Raw genomic sequence first — 24,346 nt, 5'->3', positions numbered from 1 at the left:
CAAGGTGAAAATGTGCATTTTTGACTTTCAGGGGCCGTAACTCTGAAAATAGGGGGCAGAGCCAGATGAAAAATAGGAGGTGCACAAGTTTATATCATGATTAAGACTCATGCAAGGTTTCATGAATCTATATCAAATACTTTTTGAGCTAGGCATGTCACAAGGTGAAAATTTGCATTTTTGACTATTTCAGGGGCCATAACTCTGAAAATAGGGGGTGGAGCCAGATGAAAAATAGGAGGTGCGCAAGTTCATATCATGATTAAGACTCATGCAAGGTTTCATGAATCTATATCAATTACTTTTTGAGCTAGGCGTGTCACAAGGTGAAAATGTGCATTTTTTACTATTTCAGGGGCCATAACTCTGAAAATAGGGGGCGGAGCCAGACAAAAAATAGGAGGTGCACAAGTTCATATCATGATAAAGACTCCTGCAAGGTTTTAATTAATTTATATCAATCCAAGAGTGCCAGGGGCAATTTGGGTAGTTATCAAACTTGGCCAAGATATTATGCCCACATACATTGTCAGCATGAAAACAGTTCTACTTAGAGCGATGACAAGGCTAAATTCGCAGTTTTTCGAGTAATTCAAGGGCCATAATCCAATAGTGCCTGAGGCGATTTGGGTGGCTATCGATCTTGGTCGAGATATTATGCGCACAAACATTGTCAGCAAGTTTGGTGAAGTTCGGATGAAAACTGTTCTACTTAGAGAGCGGACAAGGCTAAATTTGCAGTTTTTTGAGTAATTCAAGGACCATAATCCACGAATGCCACTTGCGAAATGCGAGTGCAAATTTCAAACTGCGAGGTGAGATTTCAGATACCAGCATTTTTTTGCGAGTGAAAATTTTTGGCCGAATAATGTGCATTTCTAACGGTCGTCTCGATCTTACACTGTTCTTTCTTTAACAACTCGCGGTCACTGCAGCGCATTGTCATTTGCAAACGAATTTCGGAGCACTCTCATCTTTCGTCGTAAAGGGAAGTTTACAATCGATACATGTCTCGTGTCTATTCAACTGCTGACAAGTACCTGTGCCAATTTTGATGACGTTTACCGCATCCGGTGGGTTTTTTGGTAATCTATAATAAGTTACTATTTATATAGCGCAAATACGATTGGCTGGACTCATCAGGTGGATGTTTGTGTTAATGTTCTAATAAAGTGACAAGTCGCGGAAAATGCAAGTTGCTTTTTCATTTAGCAATTTAAAAAAAAATACCACTTGCAAAAAAATGCAAGTAGAAAATCTGGCTAAATTCGAACCCTGAATATATTTAGGTTAATAAGCAATTAAATTTGTGGAATATGCAATACAGGGTATACACAAGTTTCAAGTGTATTATTGACTGATAATTGTATTATGCAGTGACTGCATATGTATTTGTCACCCTGAAAACATTTATAAGCGATTTGCTAAGTAAAGAGCTTTACGACCAGCAAATGCTAATAAATTCTGGTGCTAAAAATCCTAAATTGGCAAATTTTAGTGGCGCCTAAACAGGGATCATCCTACAAGGCGATTTGAGTGATATCGTCGCTTTAAAATCGGCCACTTCGCCTAATTATTGCCTCCGGGCGAAATCCAAATCGCCGAGTTTTTCAGCGAGTTATTATCTGTTTACTTAAAGTTGCAAAACTTGATTAAATTATCGATTAATCCATAGTCAACCCCGCCTACTCGCCTGTCAAACTTCAGCCATTCGTAGCGTTAATATCCCACAGTGTCAATCAATAATATTGTAAGTCGCCACCATTTTGAAAATTTTCAATCGGCGTGTAAAAAGCCGATAAACTTAATGAGAGCATGATCTTATGCAGCATGATTTTATGCAACAATTATATATTATTCTTTCATTTTATTAAAGATTACTTCAAAAATCATTTCAATTACCATGATTACGGTCAATTTCTGTAAATGAATTGTTCGGGTACTGTGGATAAAAATGATTTCACGGACGTCAGAACTGCCGTACAAAATATTGTAAAAAGATCGCCATTATCTACGAGTTTGATATTATTTTCGAGAAAAAAAATAAATAAATAAATTAAATGTATAAATCTGAACAAGTTGATGCAAAAATCGGGCATTATAAAAGCACGAGAACCGAAACATGACTGAAAAATTTCACGGCGTTTTGATCGTGCACCTGTTAAATTTATGAGTTTCGGACATGGAAGTTTCGGATAAAAATTTAAAGGTGCCTTTTTCATAGCTAAGTTTATACTTTATTTAGAAATTCATGAAAATGATAATACAAGAATCAATTTCCTTAAATAATTACTGTTTATAAGTTACAGCTAGACCCACAGAAAGTGGATATATATATAGGCAGGAAACTGAAAGCTATGCCGATTCTTCTCCTTAAATTCCTCAACTTCTCCCTAAATTCTGTGGAGGGAGGTCACTTCTCCCTAAAATTTTGACCTAGGATGATCCCTGCTAAAACAATAAAACAAAAAAACTGAGGATGAGATTTTTATTACGGAAGTAAAATTCCTATCTCATACACTGAAAATCTATGCAAGGTAAAGGTCGCGCATGAATGATTACATGTGTTGTTTATATCACCTGTATGACACTTTGAGACTTGTGTTTTGAGTAGTCAGTGACACTTTCGGTGTCAAATTAATTGTATAATTGGATTAACTGACGAGTTTAATCACCCAGCTGATTAGACAATTAGGCACGCGTTGGCTGACATAAACATGATAAACGATGAACAGCTGATGAAAAGAAATGTTGCTTGTCACCAAACATTTTATCCTATTTACCTGTGGATATTACTAGAACTTTGATATAATATTAAGACTATCTTCCGTTATTATGTGTTTTATGTATAATATACTGTACTCAGATTAAAGTTAAATAATAGCCTGCACCTTAGCAAGAAATAGCAACTATGAAATCACCGATTTTAAACACTCAGTCTCTGACTTGTTTATTTATATAATAAAGAATTAGATATTGAAATAGCCATGAATAATTTTATATGCAAATTATTCAAGTCAGACAGATACTGTGATATAAGCTTATCTTTTGCTCTGATACAAACACATCTTTTGCTCTGATACAGACACATGCAACATAAAAAACAGTAATTTATATTAAATGAAATAGACAGATTTATAAAACTGAACTCGGTGTAACATCTATTTATTTTCATGATTGTGAACAAACAACAAAGGCACCAACTCGGTGATTGGGGGAGACAAAAATGAAACGGCAAAAAAAAACAACTCAAAAGTTGACAACAGTAAGTGACAACATTCATGAACTGCCTTCTTACTGCACTTGTCTTCTTTCATTTTCTAAAGTGACGTGATCTATCGGAAATCGATTTCTCTCACCTCGTAGTCGAATTCGCCGGTGCCCGCCATTACAGGAAGCGCTGCCGGTGTCCGCCAGGTGGCTCTTTCTATTAAAATGGCAGCGCCCATTCTGAGGAAATTCAGCCGGTTATAAACATTTTCTTTTACTTCCAATTAAGTTTACGATCCGAAGTGGATAATAAGCCACTAATTAAGAACTGAAGAGATCTTTTTTCAGGCATTATCTGTGATTGAATTTTAGCAAGCCACAACGGCTAAATTGGGGAGGGGTAGCGATAATTTCTACTCCGGGAGACGATTCGACCACAAGACATTTCGACCCCAACTGATATGATTTCCCCACGCTCGCTTGGGGAATTTAAATTTGTATTAAATCAAGTAAACCTCAAAGCGAGCGTGGGGAAATCATATTTGTTAATAATTTAGGATTACAGATTGTTCGAATTTCATCTCTATCCAAATAGATCAAAGTCCAAATTGTTGTTTATCTTTCAGTACAACAGCGATAATCAACAATCATCAACGCAGTTTTCATCTGGCTATAAAAACAATGGGTGCATATGATGCAGAATTCAACAAGGCGAAAGAACGGCTGAATAGTTTGAAAGAAGACCCTGGAAATGAAGCGAAACTGAAGATTTATGCATTGTTTAAACAGGTGATCTCTTTTTGTATTTAATAATAAAGTGATATGTGTTCCGAATTTTGTGTGAGTTATTGAAGATTTCACATGATGAAAAAGCATCATCAACATAACCATTTTTGGTCAAATAATTTTAAGTCATAATTATGCCCTACCCCTCCTTTCTCTAGTCCCAATCCATGACTCTAGTTACCTCCCCTGACGGTCTGTCCACAGAGTCACAAGCAACGACTATTTAAAATCGGTGTAATCGAGGTACTTCAGTCTTTCAGACATGATTGCAAGCAGAATGATGATTTAATGGCGAAAAGAAAAATATTTCTGAATAGCAAATTTATTCTTGTGCTTGTCTTGTGAAAACACGATATGTCATGCCATGAGCACTTCGTAGTACCTGAAGAAAGTCACCCACTGACCTACATTATCGATTTGTTTTTCGCCATTGGTGATGTCACAGCTTTATTACGTCACTATTGGCGCATTTCATTCATAGTCGGGTACCAGTACCGGATGAGCACAACGTCTCGGACTAATTCTAAATGTATTAACGCAATATTATTTGTACATTTACTACGATCTAAAGTTCAATTACAAAATTTGAAAACAAAACAGATATTGGGAGAGATCTACTCATATATCAGCATTCCCATTCACGCACTGCAGTACGTGAATCACGCACAAAATATCAAATGCACGCATAAAAATCACTTGTTGGGGGTACATGCACGCAGAGATTCAGAACTCCTGTTTGGCTGCCAAATCGCTTTTTATTTCATCGTGCACTTGCTAATTGTTTGGTACGGTCTAAAACGCAGATCCGGTCAAGAGAGGTGATAATTTCGTTTCCATCACCGAATTCTCAGCGTAATTGTCAGCCGCATAGAGAGGTGTGGTGAGCGTTTTAGTCGGACGTCACACAGGTCGTGCGCAAAGAAAGTATGGATATAAAAATGCAAAAAGGCATTTTAGCTTTTATAGACTCAGTAAAAGGTTAACAGTATTTTATTTTTCGATATTTAACTGCAATTTTGATACACATTGCATGTCTGTAATAGTTCGGGCATTTATTATTGATCAGCGATTTTTACCAGTCTTCAGTTGACTGTATGTTATTTCGGACGTATCATGTTCTGTCCACAAAATTGGGAATAGATGAACCTTGCAGAAAACTTATTTATATTTAGTATAATTTAGGGAGGGGTCCTTTGATTCAGAATTTACTATCTTAACTTTGGAAAAACATTTTAAATTTTCTAAAATTATCTGATCAGATCTGTCATGTACTGTACCCCCAAATTTTGAAGTGTACCCCTATTTTGCAGAAGCAGGGGTACATGTACCCTTAACTTTAAAAATGAGTAGGCATGCTGATATATATTCTCATGTGACTAACGTGTGCTTGTTCCTTCACGAACACCCGGAAAAAACTTTGGTGAACAAATCGAGTACAACTTCACACTGTGCTAAATGCTGTACGTTCATGCATATATTTGGTAGCTGTTTTTCTATAGTTTTTTATGCAGAACATGTCAATTAACGTTTCTGTTCACGAGATAAATGTATTACCTACAGCAAATTAAAATATTCCCTTTGTTTTTTCATTAGTGATTACGCCTGTGTTCGGACGTGTCTGAGTTGGACGTAATATTAATAAATTTTGTCGTAATATCAGACTGAAATGAAATGAAAGTGATAATTATGTCACAAGTTGGACTTATGTCACGAGTTGGACTATCTTTTCTCAAGCCATCACTCTGTCTAAGTGCTTCTGAACATTTCTGTGATCATCTTTCTTTTACTGTAGTGATACGTTACCTTTTTTTCATTTTCTCAAGGTGTTGAATTCTCTCAGCCTCATGATAAAATACTTCTTATATGGTGTGAATGATTGACACAGATACTTTATAATCAGATATTTCCTGAAGTTACCCATATTTAATAACAAAGTTTGGTTAAAGTTTTATGTGAAGCAGTCAACCTTCATGTCTTTCAGACATCTTTCTCATCAAACATCCTTACATACCCGAGTTAGAGAAATCTTTTTCTTTAATTAATTCAAATAATTGGTGTTTGACTTTTGAATATTTGGTTGAAATTTGCACGCAAGTTGTTATCATTGCCATTGCAAAATTTATATTTGTAATAGTAATAAAATAACTCATTTACGTAAATACATGTGCAAGTAAACTAAAACTCCTTTTATTTTTAGCTCGACTATACGTAGTATAAGGAGAGCTATCCTACTCGCCCTGGCGTCGGCGTCGGCGTCTTTCCGCGTCCCCACCTTGGTTAAAGTTTTGGTGCACTTTCTCTTTTTTCAACTTATCTCTGTAATTACTTGATGGATTTGATTCAAACTTGAAATACTTATTCCTCATCATCAACCACATCATCTGACATAAGGGCCATAACTCTGGCACCAATATTTCATGAATTATCCCCCCTTTTCACTTAGATTTTCAGGTTAAAGTTTTGATGCACTTTCACTCTATCTCTGTTATTACTAAATGGATTTGATTCAAACTTAAAATAGTTGTTCAACATCATCACCCACATCATATGACACAAGGTGCATAACTCTGGCACCATCTTTTCATGAATTATTCCCCCTTTTTACTTAGAATTTCAGGTGAAGTTTTGGTGCACTTTCACTCTACCTCTGTTATGACAGAATGGATTTGATTCAAACTTAAAATAGTTGTTTAGCATCATCACCCACATCATATGACACAAGATGCATAACTCTGGCACAATTTTTCATGAATTATTCCCCTTTTTACTTAGAATTTCAGGTTAAAGTTTTATGCACTTTCACCCTATCTCTGTTATTACTGAATGGATCTGATTCAAACTTAAACAATTGTTCAACATCATTACCCTTATCATATGACACAAGGTGCATAACTCTGGGACCAATTTTTCATGAATTATTTCCCCTTTTTACTTAGAATTTTAGGTTAAAGTTTTGATGCACTTTCACTCTGTCTCTGTTATTACTGAATGGATTTGATTCAAACTTAAAATAGTTGTTCAACATCATCACCCACACTATATGACACAAGCTGCATAACTCTGGCACCAATAATAAATGAATTATGCCCCTTTTTGCTTAGGATATACTTATATAGTGTTTTGATACATTTTATCTTTACCTCTCTTATTACTTTAAGTTGATATTTTTGACATAGACACAGGCTATTATGCAATATCTTCATCCACAGTTGGAGTCATTAAACACTCCAGTGACAGCTCTAATTTCCTCAGATGTGCCCAGTTTCACTATCCAGCATCGAAATAGTCGAGCGCGCTGTCTCCTGTGACAGCTCTTGTTATCTATTTAGTAACAACAAACTTGAAAGATGAATAAAAAGTGTTCCTTTGGCTTATTGTTGTAGTCAGTAGTGAATACCCAGGGTCTGAGTAATGTTTTATGTATATTTGTAGGCAACTGTGGGAAAATGTAATGTTCCTAAACCAGGAATGATGGATATTGTTGGCAAGTACAAGTGGAATGCCTGGAATGATTTAGGAGATATATCTCAGGTACTATAAAATTAAACTGGGTCATGTGGGGTCAAAAACTATGTCACCACTCAAATCGAAGGAAACGCTTGTTAACACTGTAGAGAAACCACATTTATGAGTCATAAATTAATTAAGGGCTGACTGTTACTTTCTTTTGCAATATTAAGGACTGATTGATGTTCTCCCGCAAATGCACATTTTACTTCGAGCATAAATTCAATTTTGAAGTAACTGAAATCAGTTTATGGGTGTATTATCATGTATATGTAGTACATAATAAAGACTTTGCAACAGTGTTCATGTAAAAAGAATGATAGGTTGTTACCACATTTGGTATTGTAATTTAATTAATTACATTGCTAAATTTCATGTAATTGTAATTTAATTAATTACATTGCTAAATTTCATGTGATGGTAATTGTACATGTAATTTAATTGAGCATTTCACAATGTAATTTAATTAATTACATAAAAGTAATTAACCCCAGGTCTGTTTATGAAACCTGGTCAGATTGTTTATCTTGATGATTCCAAGGCCAAGTTTAACAGGTGAGAGATATAGGGTCATCATGACCCTCTTGTATTTGTTAGCCTTAAAATTCATGATTGTGGCCAAGAAGTCTTATTTTGTGGGGAGATGAATTTATGGCTTTCAAGATTCAAACATTACAGAAAATTGAAAGTGTTGAAAGTTATTTTATTTTGAAACATCTAATAATTAATTACATGAAAAGAGGTGTATGTAAGAAATTCCTTTGAATGCGTAGAATGCAACCAAGCAAAAAAAAAAATAGATGATATATATTTTTTTAAGTCCATCCATTAGAAGTAATCATAAGTGAAATGCCCTTTATGTCCCCCATATCACCTGTTTAAATGAAAGTCTATCACACAGAAATTGAAAATAGAGTGGACGCAGTGGTCCAGTGGTAACACTGTTTGACTACAAAACCAGGGGTCATGAGTTTGAGCCCACGCTTCTCCAACTAAAAAATACTAACATTGGGATATGAGTCCCGTGCATGAGTGCTTTACACCTGACATGCTAAAGAACCAGGGAAGCTTCAGGAATTGGAGCATCTTCTGTATCTTGAACCATCCTCCCACTAACGTTACTAACAGTCTTCTTGCGGAATAGCCCATATGGGTTACTGGTGGCAGCTATAAATAAATTTGTATACAAACAAAAAGATATTGAATAGACACTGTGATGGCAATGTAAAAATGTAAAACCATTTAAAGGATTGTTTGTTGAAGTAATTTTGGGCTTTATTGTAATGTACATGCAGGATGAGGCTCAGAAGCAGTATATAGAGTTAGTGGATACATTGGCTGGAGCAGAGACCAAAGAATCATCCGGGGCTCAGTCAGGCACAGACCAGAAGTTTGAAACCCTGGCTGTGTCTTGTGCTGATGGTATATACAGTATTACACTCAATAGACCAAGCAAGAAAAATGCCATCACTGTTCAGGTATTTCATACATTCATAGACTACTGTATGAAATGTATTACTCTAGGATTACTTGCCTTATAACTGTTGTTATAGCTTAGATTGTTGTTAAGCAATCTCTTTAAAATGTGTCGTAGAACAGTCTTTAATGTATCTAACCTATTTATTTGTGTTAGCACAGAGCCATTGACATCATAGTGACACCACATGTTGATTCAAATTTCTATGTTGATAAGCCTTTTATTGATAAAACATTTACAGCACATTCTGAAAGCTCACTGAAAAATTTAAAAAAAACAGAGATATTTTTAGGAACATGAGAATGGAACTGATGTCCCCATACCTTTTGCCTAGAGAGGAAATTAAATATGCACAATAAAACTGTGCCTCAGTATTATGTTTTGATTTTTTGAAAGTAAAATATCCATCTTACCTCTTAAAATATTAAAAATGGTTAAAGCCTAAACATTTTTCAACCCTGCATAAATACAAGACAAGAAAAACCTCGGCTTCGAATTCTCAGTAACTACCCTGTATAGTGAGTGTAACATAAATCATATTGTGACTGTCATACATTTTCCTCTTTCTGAATATAGTAATTTTATTTAATTACATATAACAATTTATTGCTGTCAATTTTACAGATGTATGAAGAGCTGATTTTGGCATTGAAAGAAGCTGGTGCTGATAGTTCTGTTGTCATAGCAACTGTCACAGGTAACAGCTATATGAGTAATATATGCACAGTTTTTATAGCTGAATGATTCTACACACCTTCTAATCCCAGTGGTGCGGGAAGAGACATATTGATTTACTCCTTTCTGTCTGTGTGTGTCCGTCTGTCTGTCACAAATCTTGTCCGCACTCTTAAGTCGAACATTTCCCATCCAATCTTTACCAAACTTGAACAAAATGTGTTTGCCAATAAGTCCTCGGCGAAGTTCGATAACTAGCCAAATCTGCCCAGGCACTTCGGAATTATGGCCCTTGAATTAACGAAAATCACTCAGGTCTTGGGGACATAAAGGACCCATATACTACTAATGTGAATAGTAGTATGAGGGTCATTTATGCCCCAAGATTTAATCATGTCAGATGATTAGGCAGTTGAGGTCTTGGTGCATGGTTGACTCATACTACTACTCAGATGATTAGGCAGTTGAGGTCTTGGTGCATGGTTGACTCATACTACTACTCAGATGATTAGGCAGTTGTGGTCTTGGTGCATGGTTGACTCATACTACTACTCAGATGATAAGGCAGTTGTGGTCTTGGTGCATGGTTGACTCATACTGCTACTCAGATGATTAGGCAGTTGAGGTCTTGGTGCATGGTTGACTCATACTACTACTCAGATGATTAGGCAGTTGTGGTCTTGGTGCATGGTTGACTCATACTACTACTCAGATGATTAGGCAGTTGTGGTCTTGGTGCATGGTTGACTCATACTACTACTCAGATGATTAGGCAGTTGAGGTCTTGGTGCATGGTTGACTCATACTACTACTCAGATGATTAGGCAGTTGAGGTCTTGGTGCATGGTTGACTCATACTACTACTCAGATGATTAGGCAGTTGTGGTCTTGGTGCATGGTTGACTCATACTACTACTCAGATGATAAGGCAGTTGAGGTCTTGGTGCATGTACTACTCAGATGATTAGGCAGTTGAGGTCTTGGTGCATGGTTGACTCATACTACTACTCAGATGATTAGGCAGTTGTGGTCTTGGTGCATGGTTGACTCATACTACTACTCAGATGATTAGGCAGTTGTGGTCTTGGTGCATGGTTGACTCATACTACTACTCAGATGATTAGGCAGTTGAGGTCTTGGTGCATGGTTGACTCATACTACTACTCAGATGATTAGGCAGTTGAGGTCTTGGTGCATGGTTGACTCATACTACTACTCAGATGATTAGGCTGTTGTGGAAGACATGCGCTTTTCTCAAAAGCAGCTGTAGTTTATATATAATTATTATACCTAGCCTGAGAAAAGAAAAATCTGATGGAATATTAGATTTTGGCATTCATTTTATAGGTATACTAGACCCTTATTTTTAGCTCATCTGATTTTTTGAAAAAAAATGATGAGTTATTGTCATCACTTGAGCGGTTGTCGGCGTCGGCGTTGCCTGGTTAAGTTTTATGTTTAGGTCAGCTTTTCTCCTAAACTATCAAAGCTATTGCTTTGAAACTTGGAATACTTGTTCACCATCATAAGCTGACCCTGTATAGCAAGAAACATAACTCCATCTTGCTTTTTGCAAGATTTATGGCCCCTTTTTTACTTAGAAAATATCAGATTTCTTGGTTAAGTTTTATGTTTAGGTCAACTTTTCTCATAAACTATCAAAGCTATTGCTTTGAAACTTAGAATACTTGTTCACCATCATAAGCAGACCCAGTACATCAAGAAACATAACTCCATCTTGCTTTTTGCAAGAATTATTGCCCCTTTTGGACTTAGAAAATCAGTTTTCTTGGTTAAGTTTTATGTTTAGGTCAGCTTTTATCCTAAACTATCAAAGCTATTGCTTTAAAACTTGCAACACTTGTTCACCATCATAAGCTGACCCTGTACAGCAAGAAACATAACTCCATCCTGCTTTTTGCAAGATTTATGGCCCCTTTTGTACTTAGAAAATATCAGATTTCTTGGTTAAGTTTTATGTTTAGGTCAACTTTTTCTCTTAAACTATCAAAGCTATTGCTTTGAAACTTGCAACACTTGTTCACCATCATAAGCTGACCCTGTACAGCAAGCAACATAACTCCATCCTGCTTTTTGCAATAATTATTGCCCCTTTTGGACTTAGAAAATCATTTTCTTGGTTGAGTATTATGTTTAAGTCAACTTTTCTCATAAACTATCAAAGCTATTGCTTTAAAACTTGCAACAGTTTTTCACCATCATAAGTGGACACTGTACATCAAGAAACATAACTCTATCCTGCTTTTTGCAAGAATGATGGCCCTTTTTAGACTTAGAAAATCATGGGTAGGACAATATTTCTATTATACAAAAAAAATCAGATGAGCGTCAGCACCCGCAAGGCGGTGCTCTTGTTTATAGAAGTTTTAGCAGTTACTACAGATAGTTGTTGTAAATATAAATTCAGAAGTTCGTGTACATAGTATTTATGTAAGGTTTCACTTATTACATGTAAATACAGCTAAACTTTTAATTAGACTAGCTCCAAGACTATGATATATCTTTTTACATTTCTATGATTTAGTGAACATTGTGAACTGACCCAGTCTACATCCAATGTCCAATATCATAATTTTAACATCATTTCTCAAAAGAAAACCTCTTGAATTAGACTGGCTCTTGTCTGTATGAAATGGAATTAGACAAAAAGAGAAAAAAACTGTGGAAATATCTTTATTATCAGTCTGGTGGCTAGTCTAATTAATGTATACTGCAGTAAAATAATTAGAAGCGTTTAACAAACAACTATTACTATATGACATTTGATTATTAATGTAGTTCTGTGTACTCAAATCATTTATTTCATAAAGTTACGATAGGTACATTTGATGTTTTTTTACATTGGACGTGAATACAAATATTTAAGGGAAAGCTATACATGGGCTATCTTTAGTGCTAATGTATAATAGAATTAATTATGGTGACATCAAAACTTATTATTCATTTTCTGAATACAGTCGAGTCCACTTAATACGAACTCGCTTGATACGAATTTTCGGATTAAACGAATAAAGTCCGAATTCCCCGACCGAGTCCTTCTATTTTCTTTGTAAAATTATTTCGGTAATAGCGAACTCGCTTGATACGAATAATCGGTAGATACGAACACATTTTGGGAGTCCCAATAAGCTTAAATATTATACTTTTCCATTCTTTGATACGAATTCATTTTAGAAGTCGGGGCCGTTATAAAATGTGTTGAAAATAATAATATGGTCAAGCTTGTGCCGCGTGGTAAATGGACAATGGAGTAGTTCACACTTACTCACAAACAAACACTCGGTCTTTTGTGTATCATGTCAATTAACAGGTCAAGATTTAAAGAGGTGTAAATAATTTTAAACACATTATTGACATTCTAGTGTTGATACAGGTAGGCTGTGTCTTACAAAATAAACAAACTTTATACCTCTTAGAATGCTTGTTATATAGTACAAGCTTCAATGTTGGTGGTGGATATAATTTGGCGCTCTTGACCTCGACCGCACATTAAAATTTAAATTAATACAGTTTTACATGTTTAAGTATGACTTTTCTTGAGTAATTTCAATGTTATCTGCAAAACTATTAACTACTTTCATGTATCATAATTTTGGAATCTATTCACCGATGATACTGGTGATACTGCTCAAATTGCTCGGACAAATTATCTGGTCATACATACATTAATACGAATTTCGTTTGATACAAACATATTTCTTCAGTCCGGATGAGTTCGTATAAAGCGAGTTTGACTGTATATGAATTTTTATGCAGTTTTAAACTTTATTTCTTAAGAATGCAGTTAATAGCCTTATTGCATAAAATTTATTGAATGTCCCTTAAATTTTGTTAAAATCTACTCGTTTTGGTCAATGTACCAGTAAACAAAGACAGTCATTTCATGATAACTTTAGTAGTGTCATGTTTGTTAGCTTGACAATTCAAAGAATAGTCTAGTTATTCTACTCACCCTGACGTCGATGTTGGCGTTCAGCGGCACACCTTGGTTGAAGTTTTGCATGCAAGCGCATGTGGCTATCATGTAAAGGCATATAGCTTTGAAACTTATTTTGTCTGTTTCTAGGTCAAGTATCAATCTCACTGGGTCAAGTCTTATAACTCTGACATGTATTTTGGCCAAATTATGCTCCCTTTTTTACTTAGAAAATCATTATCTGGTTAGTTTTGCATGCAAGTACATATAGCTATTACTTAAAGGCATATACATGTAGCTCTGAAACTTAATTGTTCTTTTCTAGGTCTATTATCAACCTCAATAGGTCAAGTCCCATAACTCTGACATGTATTTTGGGCAAATTTTGCCCCCTTTTAGACTTAGAAAATCCTGGTTAAAGTTTTTCGTGCAAGTTACTATCTCCAAATCAAATGCAGATATTGCATTGAAACTTTACATGTGTCTTTGGGGTTATAAAACTAGGTTATAGCATCCTGTCCCATAACTCTGACATGCATTATGGCCAAATTATGTCCCTTTTTGAACTTAAACTTCTGGTTAAAGTGTTGCATGCAAGTTACTATCTCCAAAACTAATGCAGATACTGGATTGAAACTCTATAGATCTTTTATCATTTAGGGTAATATTCCAGCTTCTGGGACAACAGTTCAAATAGCGAGCATTGGCTGTCTTATGGACAGCTTTTGTTTTTAAAAGTAACTTTCCTGCAGCATAGAACTTTCACAAGTCCTTGAATAGGGTTAATTGCTTTCAAAGATTTTTTTGTTTCTATGTACTTTAGTTTCTCATTTGTTCTTGTAATTACAAATGTAGTCGGGTAGTAAATACTAAATACCAATTCTTAAATATTGATAGTGATTGATAACTCTATGTGTTACCATAATAACTTTTATTATAAAACAGCTTTAAAGTAAATACCAAAATCGATTTTTCATCAGGTTTAGATTTTCTGTACCTACGCATAATGTATATAACAGTAAGTAACAGTCTCCTTGAAGGTAAATATATTGGCATTGTTCTACAAATAAGATTTGTTTTTTCTTTAAAAGTTTTGTTACTGCCATTCTTACTGGAGATAAAAATGTTTTGACAATATGCTTAGATTGATTATATGTATCAGGTTATGCTTATAGAATACATTTAAGGAGCACAGCATGGTTAAGGTCGCTGACTTCCAGTCACTTGCCCCTCAGCAATGTGGGTTCGAGCCTCACTCGGGACGTTGAATTCTTCATGTGAGGAAGCCATCCAGCTGGCTTACGGAAGGTCGGTGGTTCTACCCTGGTGCCCGCTCGGATGAAATAATGCACGGAGGGGCACCTAGGGTCTTCCTGCACCATCAAAGCTGGAAAGTCGCCATATGACCTATAATTGTGTCGGTGCAACGTTAAATCCAATAAAATAAATAAATAAGGAGCACAGCAATTTCCATTTACTTCGGGTAGAAAAACTGTCTTCTATTAATCATACAGACTACTACTTCTTCTATACTTGCTTTTGGTACAGAATCTTCCTAGATTTCAAGGGCAGTAATTATTATCTTACCTCATTAACCTCAGATTGGTCTGTTTCTTCCTGTCATAACTTCAGCGCATGAGTCTGTCACTGTATTAATATATTGCAGGCACTTGCCTGTTGATTTATCAATACAGAATGTTCCAGTAATCACATCCATAGTTTTCTGACATACATTGTATCATTTGTTAGGGGCAGGAGATTATTTTTGTAGCGGCAATGATTTGGGTAACTTTATGAACATTCCTCAAGACAGAATGGCTTCAATGGCTGCGAAGTTTGGGGATCTTCTCCAGTAAGTCTATGTCTCTATATTGGAAACCTATTTTTGTCATTCACTAGGAGCTGGTGATTTTTACTGTAGTGGGAATGATTTGAGTAACTTTATGAACATCCCTCCAGAAGGTATTGGTGCCATGGCTGTGAAAGGCGGAGAACTTCTGGAGTAAGTCTAGTTTATAGAAGTTCTCTGTTAAGTTTGAAAGCTTTGAAGTTTAACGTTTAAAGGGTACACTTAATTGAATTGAGGAACACTTATTTTGACTGACTTAAATTGAAAATCAGTCAAAAAGGAATTTAGAATACAAGTTATCATTTCTTCAATTCACGTCAAAAGTCGTTTTAATAATTGCTTTTATACAGTAACTGAAAGGTAATGAAAGTTGAGATTTTAGCTATGTATTTATAGCAAAACATTTAGAACTTCCTCCCATATTTAACTTAGTGCTAATTGGTCTGAAATGGAAATGTTAAAATCAAGATTATGTTTGGATCGGTAATACTTAAGCTACACACTGATGCAATGCAGATGATATAAATGTTGAAGTTTCATGCTGGACACGATTGGTTCTGCCTTTGTGACAAGTGCAGTCTGATCAAGATCTGCACTGTTCACCGTTCAGTCAGTCTTTTTGGTAAGCACCCCGTTTAACAGGGTAATGGTTAATATTCTTTCTAATGAATTTGTTATCAAGCATTTGATTAATTTATATCTGATTGTTTTTATTGTTTGGGTATAACTGTATGATAAATTGTTACCATACACGGTGAAATCATTAAATTCCATGGGCACAGATACGAACTGAGGATTTCAAATTTTCAATATAAAATGAATGGGAATTTACATGTTCAATGGAATTTAATTTCATGGATTCATGTAACCATGAAATCCAAGAAAATTAGTCCCCAGCAAATATATCAAGCTTCTACCAGAATCTGATTTATATAGAGCCCTTGTAGTGACCAATATGTTCAAAGGCAATTTAGATACAAAGGCAATTTCATATTACATTTTTACAACACTTAATTTTACTGAATTTCTTTTTTGTTGCAGGCGTTTTGTATCTGCATTTATAGACTTCCCGAAACCATTGATTGGCCTAGTGAATGGGCCTGCTGTTGGTGTATCAGTGACAGTACTAGGTCTGTTTGATGCGGTATATGCAAGTGACAGAGTAAGTGGTAGGCAAAGATGTATGAAAAAATAAATGTTTCTAACCATCCATGGCTTGAAAATGTCAGAACAGTCTATTTTTAGATGATAAAATGCCATTTCTAACTACATGTTTGTATGTTTAGGCGACTTCTTTGCTAAAGTATTAAGGTTGAATCTCATGTTCCTCACAGCTGTTAAATAAAATCTTCTCATCTCTGTATTCTTTAATGTTTCTGTGTTGATAAATCCAGCGTGATAATTGTTAAATTTTGTTGAAAAGATGTCACAAAAAATGTTGTATATTTCTGTTTGACATCATTATAAATACACAGAAAAGAATTTTGATAAGTTGTCATTGATGTTAAATACATTACATCTATGTTTTATTAGAAAACATTTATACCTTCAGGCTTCATTCCACACACCGTTTTCCCAGTTAGGCCAGTCACCAGAGGGATGTTCCTCTTACACGTTCCCTAAACTCATGGGTGCTGCCAAAGCAAGTGAGATGTTACTGTTCAACAAGAAGATCTCAGCAGCCGAGGCCTTCAACAGGAACCTAGTCACCCAGGTTATACCTGATGATGTATTTACAAAGGAAACTAGTGCTAAAGTTCAGGCTATTGCTAAATTGCCAAAGGAGGTATGGTTGCTTTCATGTTTTAATAATAAAGAAATTTCAAAGCAAAAACAGGTGGGATGAAATAATTACATATTACCTTTATGCTGTTAAAGTTTTAAAATGAACTGGATCATCATTTAGTTTTGGCAGGAGCACTTACTATTCAAAGGGGTGTTCACTGAAAATTTACTGACTGAATAGCAACCAGCGCAGACCACGATCAGCTTGCACATCCGATCAAGGTCTGTACTGGTCGCAAAGGCAAAATCACTTGCCGCCAGCAGGCTAAAGGTTAAATGTGAATCTTTGGTGAATTCTTTTTGTGTAGAATCAGGTTGATTAGATTTCAGTAACTTTTAACATAAACACATTCATAAAACTTACATTAAATAATACCATTTTAGCTCTGACACCTGAACTTTGTTCCGGATGAGCTATTTGTATAGGTGGATGATCCAGTGTTGGATGAAGTCTGCTGAACAGAATTTCACAAAACTTGGTCAGTATCCTTGCATGGACCTCGCTCCAGTTTGTTACATTTGCCCCCCACCCCACGCACCCACTCCCTCTCCCCCTAGTGCTAAAACTAGAAAAAAAACTAATTCTCATGAAACACTTGATCTTTGTCAGTAGCATCAGTGTAGGGTCCTTAAATTTTATGGACCACCAGAGTTAAAATTTAAAAAAACAAAAGGTCTCTTCTCATGAACCATAAGACAGATCTTCACCAAAATTGTCCAGAAGTATCTCAAATTTATTCAAATGGTTCTGCATTGCTTTTTTAGGGACTGCCCGAGCTAAAACTAAAAAAAAAAAAAACACCTTAAGGTGGAATGCGCCCCAAATTTTTTTTCCGAATTTCATCCTGAAATTTATACTATACAAAATTCAGGATATATGGGATTAGGTTCCGATTTTACTTTGTCGCCATATTCTTCGAGTTTTTTTGCTATTGTGTCACAAACATGGCCCCTGACGTCACTTTTCGTGTAACGCCCAGTTCCGAATGCTCTCGGCATTTTTCCTTTCCTGCGCTCTGAATGTCATAAAAATGAAAAATACAAAATAATTGTCACTTTGCATTTAGAAAATGCTACTCAATGGTACAAAATTCAGCGAAATAAGATTGACGCTTAAGACGTCAGAGACGATATTGTGACGTCAGAACGGAAAAACTCACATCAAGTTTTGCTATAAATTTTGCCTTAAAATCCAGTTTATAAAAAAATCTGCTCGATAAAAAAAACGTATAACTTTGGTATGTTGTTTCACAGTATGTGTACGTCTAGCAGACATATAAATACGTAGGGGTCACCGACTTTTATTTTTCAATATTTGACGATATTTTACCCCTACCCCATTAAGAAATTTCACGCTAAATCGTGTTTTCACGCTAAATCGTGTTTTATTTAACAAAATAATCTAAATAGTATGCGAAGTTGCATGTATCAACGGTAAATCGGAAGGTATTGAGAGACATAAGGGGAGATTCGCTAAGAAAGTGTTAGAAAAGGTCAGATTTTTTAATACATGTAATAAATTGAAACATTCAGTGATTACGGACATATTCCGAAAGAAGAATTGTAGATATGAAATATCTTGGTGAGATATTTGATAAAGGGTGTAAATCATGTTAACGACATGTCGTATCTAAGGATATTATCGAGAAAAAAAAAACTTGTTCATTGGTTAAATTAAGTGTTGAAACTATAATTTCTATATCCAGGACATTCGGAGAAACAGATAGGATTTTTACTAAATCTCCGTACTCCGTAAATCTAACGCTACAACTGGTGAGGGTTTTATAACATCTTTTCTAGTATTTATTACTTTATTAAGAGTTTGTTACTGCACTTGATTAAAAGGTTTCCGCCAAGAAATGAATTCTTTGCATCGGACCTGCAGCTGTGCTTAATTGTAATAAAAACTAGCTACTCTGCCTAACTGTGACCTCTCTCTCTCTCTCTCTCTCTCTCTCTCTCTCTCCGGTGGGGCTCAAACTCCGAAACTCGCGATCCAGAGGCGAACGCTCTTCCACTGAGCTATAAATGCACACGATTCCACTTTCAGTGAAGTCATCTTGTCTGGAGCGTCTGCCTCCGGTGCGAAATATTATGACTTTGATTGCCAGTCGTTTACCAAGAATGTGAAAAATGATACCATTTGCTCAGCTTTATGCGGATAGAATAGACTCCTTTCTCAACTCGTAATCTCGCATGAATGAGATTTGGAGATTGATGTCTAAATTAGTAGAATTTATTTCATGATTCACCATAAATTAATTAGTGCAAAAAATAATAATTTCTTATCAGATATAGGATCCGATATACTATTTTCGTGCTGATTCGTGCTGATTATACATGTAAAGTGGAGCAACTGTCTGCCATGCGTCGATAAATATTTCTGGTAAAATCAGGCAAATGCTCATTTCATAAAATTACATTTGAACGAACTTTCTAAATGCTAAAAACACGTTAAAGTACCTATTTTCACGATATTAAATCGACAACGGACCACATACAAGCTTTTTTACAAAGCTAAGGTAGCATTTGCAAGAGACTGTGTTGAACGTTAAACTATTTTTCAACCTTTGAATTTGCATTTTGAAAACATCAATAGCAAATAAACAATGGATAGTAAATAGTGGATATTGTCCGTAAGTATTGACCTGGCAGTCATGAATATTCCGTACATTTCCGTTATTTAATTCTCCGTGTCCGGACATAAATAGCGTAAATATTTCTTGATGATAAACAAAATATCGCATGTGCAAGTAGCTGCGGGGACAAGCCGATTATCCATCAATCCCGGGGTTGTGGGTTCGAGTCCTCTGTCTGATAATCTATTTTTTAAATTTCATCTCCAAACTGTACAGGCCGGAAAATTAAAACTTATCTGATCAAATTTTATGGTTCATTTATTGAAAGAAATACACTTGCATTCAAGATATTTTGTAGAATGTGTGGAGTAAAGGTAGGTATCTTAGATAAAAAGACAAATTACTCCCGAAAATTGATACTACAAGTGAAAACAAATAAAAATGCGTGAATATTGTAGCAAGGAAATGTAAGAATACAAGCAATTACGATAACACTACATTACATTTTGTACATTGAATATACAAAAATGGTCTGAGGTAATTTTGAACCCGCGGTAATGTGCGTGGAAGTCAGACAGTTGATCATAAAGGTTATTTGTGTAATAATAGATCTTTTCAGGATACAATATTGCGTAAAGTAACGAAAACGCCCGAAAATATTAGTGAAGATTAATGAGTGCCAGGTCAATACTTACGACAATAGTATAAAATATACATTTTGTCAAAAGTGTTTACCCGTGGTAACGTGCGTGGAAGTCAGACATTTAACTATAAAGGTTATTTGTGTGCTAATAGTCTTTTCAGGATACAATATTGCGTAAAGTAACGAAAACGCCTGAAAATATCAGCGAAGATTAATGAGTGCCAGGTCAATACTTACGGACAAAAGTATGAAGTATATACATTTTTTAGCTCATCTGATTTTTTGAAAAAAAATGATGAGTTATTGTCATCACTTGAGCGGTTGTCGGCGTCGGCGTCGGCGTTGCCTGGTTAAGTTTTATGTTTAGGTCAGCTTTTCTCCTAAACTATCAAATCTATTGCTTTGAAACTTGGAATATTTGTTCACCATCATAAGCTGACCCTGTATAGCAAGAAACATAACTCCATCTTGCTTTTTGCAAGATTTATGGCCCCTTTTGTACTTAGAAAATATCAGATTTCTTGGTTAAGTTTTATGTTTAGGTCAGCTTTTCTCCTAAACTATCAAATCTATTGCTTTGAAACTTGGAATATTTGTTCACCATCATAAGCTGACCCTGTATAGCAAGAAACATAACTCCATCTTGCTTTTTGCAAGATTTATGGCCCCTTTTGTACTTAGAAAATATCAGATTTCTTGGTTAAGTTTTATGTTTAGGTCAGCTTTTCTTTTTAACTATCAAAGCTATTGCTTTGAAACTTAGAATACTTGTTCACCATCATAAGCAGACCCTGTACATGAAGAAACGTAACTCCATCTTGCTTTTTGCAAGATTTATGGCCCCTTTTGGACTTAGAAAATATCAGATTTCTTGGTTAAGTTTTATGTTTAGGTCAACTTTTTCTCTTAAACTATCAAAGCTATTGCTTTGAAACTTGCAACACTTGTTCACCATCATAAGCTGACCCTGTACAGCAAGCAACATAACTCCATCCTGCTTTTTGCAATAATTATTGCCCCTTTTGGACTTAGAAAATCATTTTCTTGGTTGAGTATTATGTTTAAGTCAACTTTTCTCATAAACTATCAAAGCTATTGCTTTAAAACTTGCAACAGTTTTTCACCATCATAAGTGGACACTGTACATCAAGAAACATAACTCTATCCTGCTTTTTGCAAGAATGATGGCCCTTTTTAGACTTAGAAAATCATGGGTAGGACAATATTTCTATTATACAAAAAAAATCAGATGAGCGTCAGCACCCGCAAGGCGGTGCTCTTGTTTCAAAGTTGTTTTCTTTTCTTCTGCAGTTCAGATCAAATATATCGTGAACATTTCTTATAATAAATACATCTCGTTTTTAACAAGAACGTAAGTTGTGCAAGTTGAAAACGCATTCTTTTTAACTCTAACGTCATATACCCTAAAACCATGTGGGGGTGGGGGTAAAGTTATATTATATTGCGAAAAATAGAAGTCGGTGACCCCTAAGTATTTATGTGTCTGTTAGACGACCACATACTGTGAAACAACATGCAAAAGTTATACATTTTTTTATCGAGCCGACTTCTTGTAAACTGGATTTTAATGCAAAATTCATAGCAAAACTTGATGTGAGTTTTTCCGTTCTGACGTCACAATATCGTCTTTGACGTTTTAAGCATCAATCTTATTTCGCTGAATTTCGTACTATTGAGTAGCATTTTCTGTACGCAAAGTGATTATAAGTTTGTATTTTTCATTATTATGACATTCAGAGCGCAGGAAAGGAAAAATGCCGAGAGCATTCGGAACTGGGCGTTGCACGAAAAGTGACGTCAGGGGGCATGTTTGTGACACAATAGCAAAAAACTCGAAGAATTTGGCGACAAAGTAAAATCGGAACCTAATCGCATATATCCTGAATTTTGTACAGTATAAATTTCAGGACGAAATTCGGAAAAAAAATTTGGGGCGCATTCCACCTTAAATGACATATTATATGAAACATTTTGTTTGTAGCAACCTTGTATGGCCTTCTCTTACATCTGTTCAAATGGTTGTGCTTAGAATAGCTTCTTTTTATGATCCAGATTATGGATCTTCCTCAAACTTGGACTGTATTGTCTTTGAATGTTCTTCTGTCAAATTTATTCATATAGTTTCACCCCTTTCTAGAGGCCACCAGAGCTGGAAACAGAAAACCCCTTAGACAACTTATTTCATGAACCAATAGTTGATGGGCCTTTACTAAACCTCTTAGAAGCATCCTTGTATGGACCTGTATTAGATTGACAAATGCTCAACCCCTTCTAAGGACTGTCAGAGTTAAAAGTAGAAAAGTCTTTAAACAACATTTTATGAACCAATTAATGGATCTTCACCATTCTGTATATTTCTCTGTCAGATTTGTTCAAGTGGTTCTGTTTGGACCCTTTTAGGAGCAGTAAAACTGAAAATAGAGAAATTAACTTTAGAGAAAAAACTTTAACAAACTGCATTTTATGAACCAGATGATGGACCTTCACCAAACTTGGTCTATAGCATCATTGTATTGACTTCTCTTACATTTGTTCAGATGGCTGTGTATGGCATCATTTAGGGGCATCCGGAGCTAAAGATAGGGGGGGGGGGGGGGGAAACTTTCAAAGACCATTTGATTGATCATCACTAAACTTGATCCATAGAAATCTTTTAAAAATGTTGTACCTCTGTTTTGTTCAGATGGTTCTGCTTATTACAGCTGAAAAATAGAAAAAAAAACATTTAAACTACTTTTTCTTAGTCATGAAACACTTGAAAGATATTTCCACTTGACTGCAGGCAAGGGCTGCCAGAGCTGAAAAGTAACAACTTCTTGTCATGAATATGATGGACACTATTTACTATTTTGCACCCTTTGCTGGATCTCTCTCAGGTTTGTTCTAAAGCTTGCACATTTTGGGGCTGTCATAGCAAAATATAGAATAAGCTTTAGAAAGGTCTTAATAGTTTGCTTAAATGATGATCACCAAATTTGGTCAGAAGTAAGGTCGAATGGTCAAGTTCCTCCTCAGGTGAGCAACTTAGGCCTATATGGGCCTCTTATTTGACCTTATTGAATATTCACATGTATATTGCATTTCCATGATCTTAACCTTCTTCATTTTCAGAGTATGAGTTTTTCAAAAGTATTAATTCGTGATGCCGAGCGAGAGAAGCTGCACAGTGTAAACAAGGAGGAATGCAGAGTGCTTGTTGGTAGATGGCAGTCCAATGAATGTATGACTGCAATAATGAACTTCTTCCAGCAGAAAGCTTCATCAAAGTTATAATAGACTGTGATTTAAGAACAATCTTTTGTTATGACTCATCGCATTAAAAGGGGCCATCTTCCAAAGATAACATCCTGTTGAAAAATAAAGATTTTTGAGATAATTCCAACATTTAGCAGGTGATGTACGAGGTAACATGAGGACAGGTTGGATGGCGAGTAAAATACTGGTTTGATGTCGTTTTGGGTTTTTAGCTCTCCTGGTAAGCCATTCAAGCTGTTGTAAAAACAAAACAAAAAATGGAGAGAGAAAAATACGAAACCAAAACATCTAGCTGTATCAAACGTACTTTACACTGCATCCAAGTATTCTCATGTTACCTTATACAGCCCCTGTGATTTTGACTTAAAATAACTGGAAACAGTATAAAAATATGGATGATTATTATTATGGGGAACATTTTAAAACACAAATTGGAAGATATGGTCCTTATTGATGCGATGGGTCACAATTTTTATGTGATATTAGTGTGATTTTTTATGCCAGAAAGTTGTAAGAATAGATTAGCATACAATGAAAAGATTAGATGTACATATCTTGTATATACATGATTACTTATAATTGACAGTGTTTAAGTGTTATGACCATTATTTGCAGCTAAACT

At 35.4% G+C, this 24,346-nt stretch overlaps 2 protein-coding genes across 4 annotated transcripts in view; one reads left to right on the top strand and one right to left on the bottom strand.

Annotated features, from left to right (window-relative positions):
- Nucleotides 1-3,511, bottom strand: part of LOC123549044 (chromodomain Y-like protein) — an 18,675-nt gene extending 15,164 nt beyond the window's left edge. The window contains exon 1 of one of the 2 annotated variants that reach the window (XM_045336819.2): nt 3,360-3,511. In XM_045336819.2, the coding sequence (XP_045192754.2) occupies nt 3,360-3,449 (90 nt within the window). In that variant the 5' untranslated portion in view covers nt 3,450-3,511. Of the gene's footprint in view, nt 1-3,298 lie in introns of both variants that reach the window. The other variant, XM_045336820.2, reaches the window with a different exon arrangement.
- Nucleotides 3,389-24,346, top strand: LOC123549045 (enoyl-CoA delta isomerase 2-like). 2 transcript variants are annotated; one of them, XM_045336821.2, is made up of 9 exons: nt 3,389-3,467; nt 3,837-3,999; nt 7,429-7,527; nt 8,799-8,981; nt 9,605-9,677; nt 15,492-15,594; nt 16,483-16,603; nt 16,994-17,227; nt 23,581-24,346. In XM_045336821.2, exons 1-9 carry the CDS (start codon nt 3,436-3,438, stop codon nt 23,740-23,742), a joined length of 1,170 nt encoding a protein of 389 aa, XP_045192756.2. In that variant the 5' UTR covers nt 3,389-3,435; the 3' UTR covers nt 23,743-24,346. The 2 variants fall into 2 exon arrangements, with proteins under 2 accessions (XP_045192756.2, XP_045192757.2); XM_045336822.2 differs by lacking the exon at nt 15,492-15,594 and adding an exon at nt 15,342-15,444.

This window comes from Mercenaria mercenaria, chromosome 6 (genome assembly GCF_021730395.1).
Source record: "Mercenaria mercenaria strain notata chromosome 6, MADL_Memer_1, whole genome shotgun sequence".
NCBI classification, from domain to species: domain Eukaryota; kingdom Metazoa; phylum Mollusca; class Bivalvia; order Venerida; family Veneridae; genus Mercenaria; species Mercenaria mercenaria.
The sequence above is the reverse complement of the archived record's forward strand: the minus strand, read 5'-3'. Positions and strand labels throughout refer to the sequence as shown.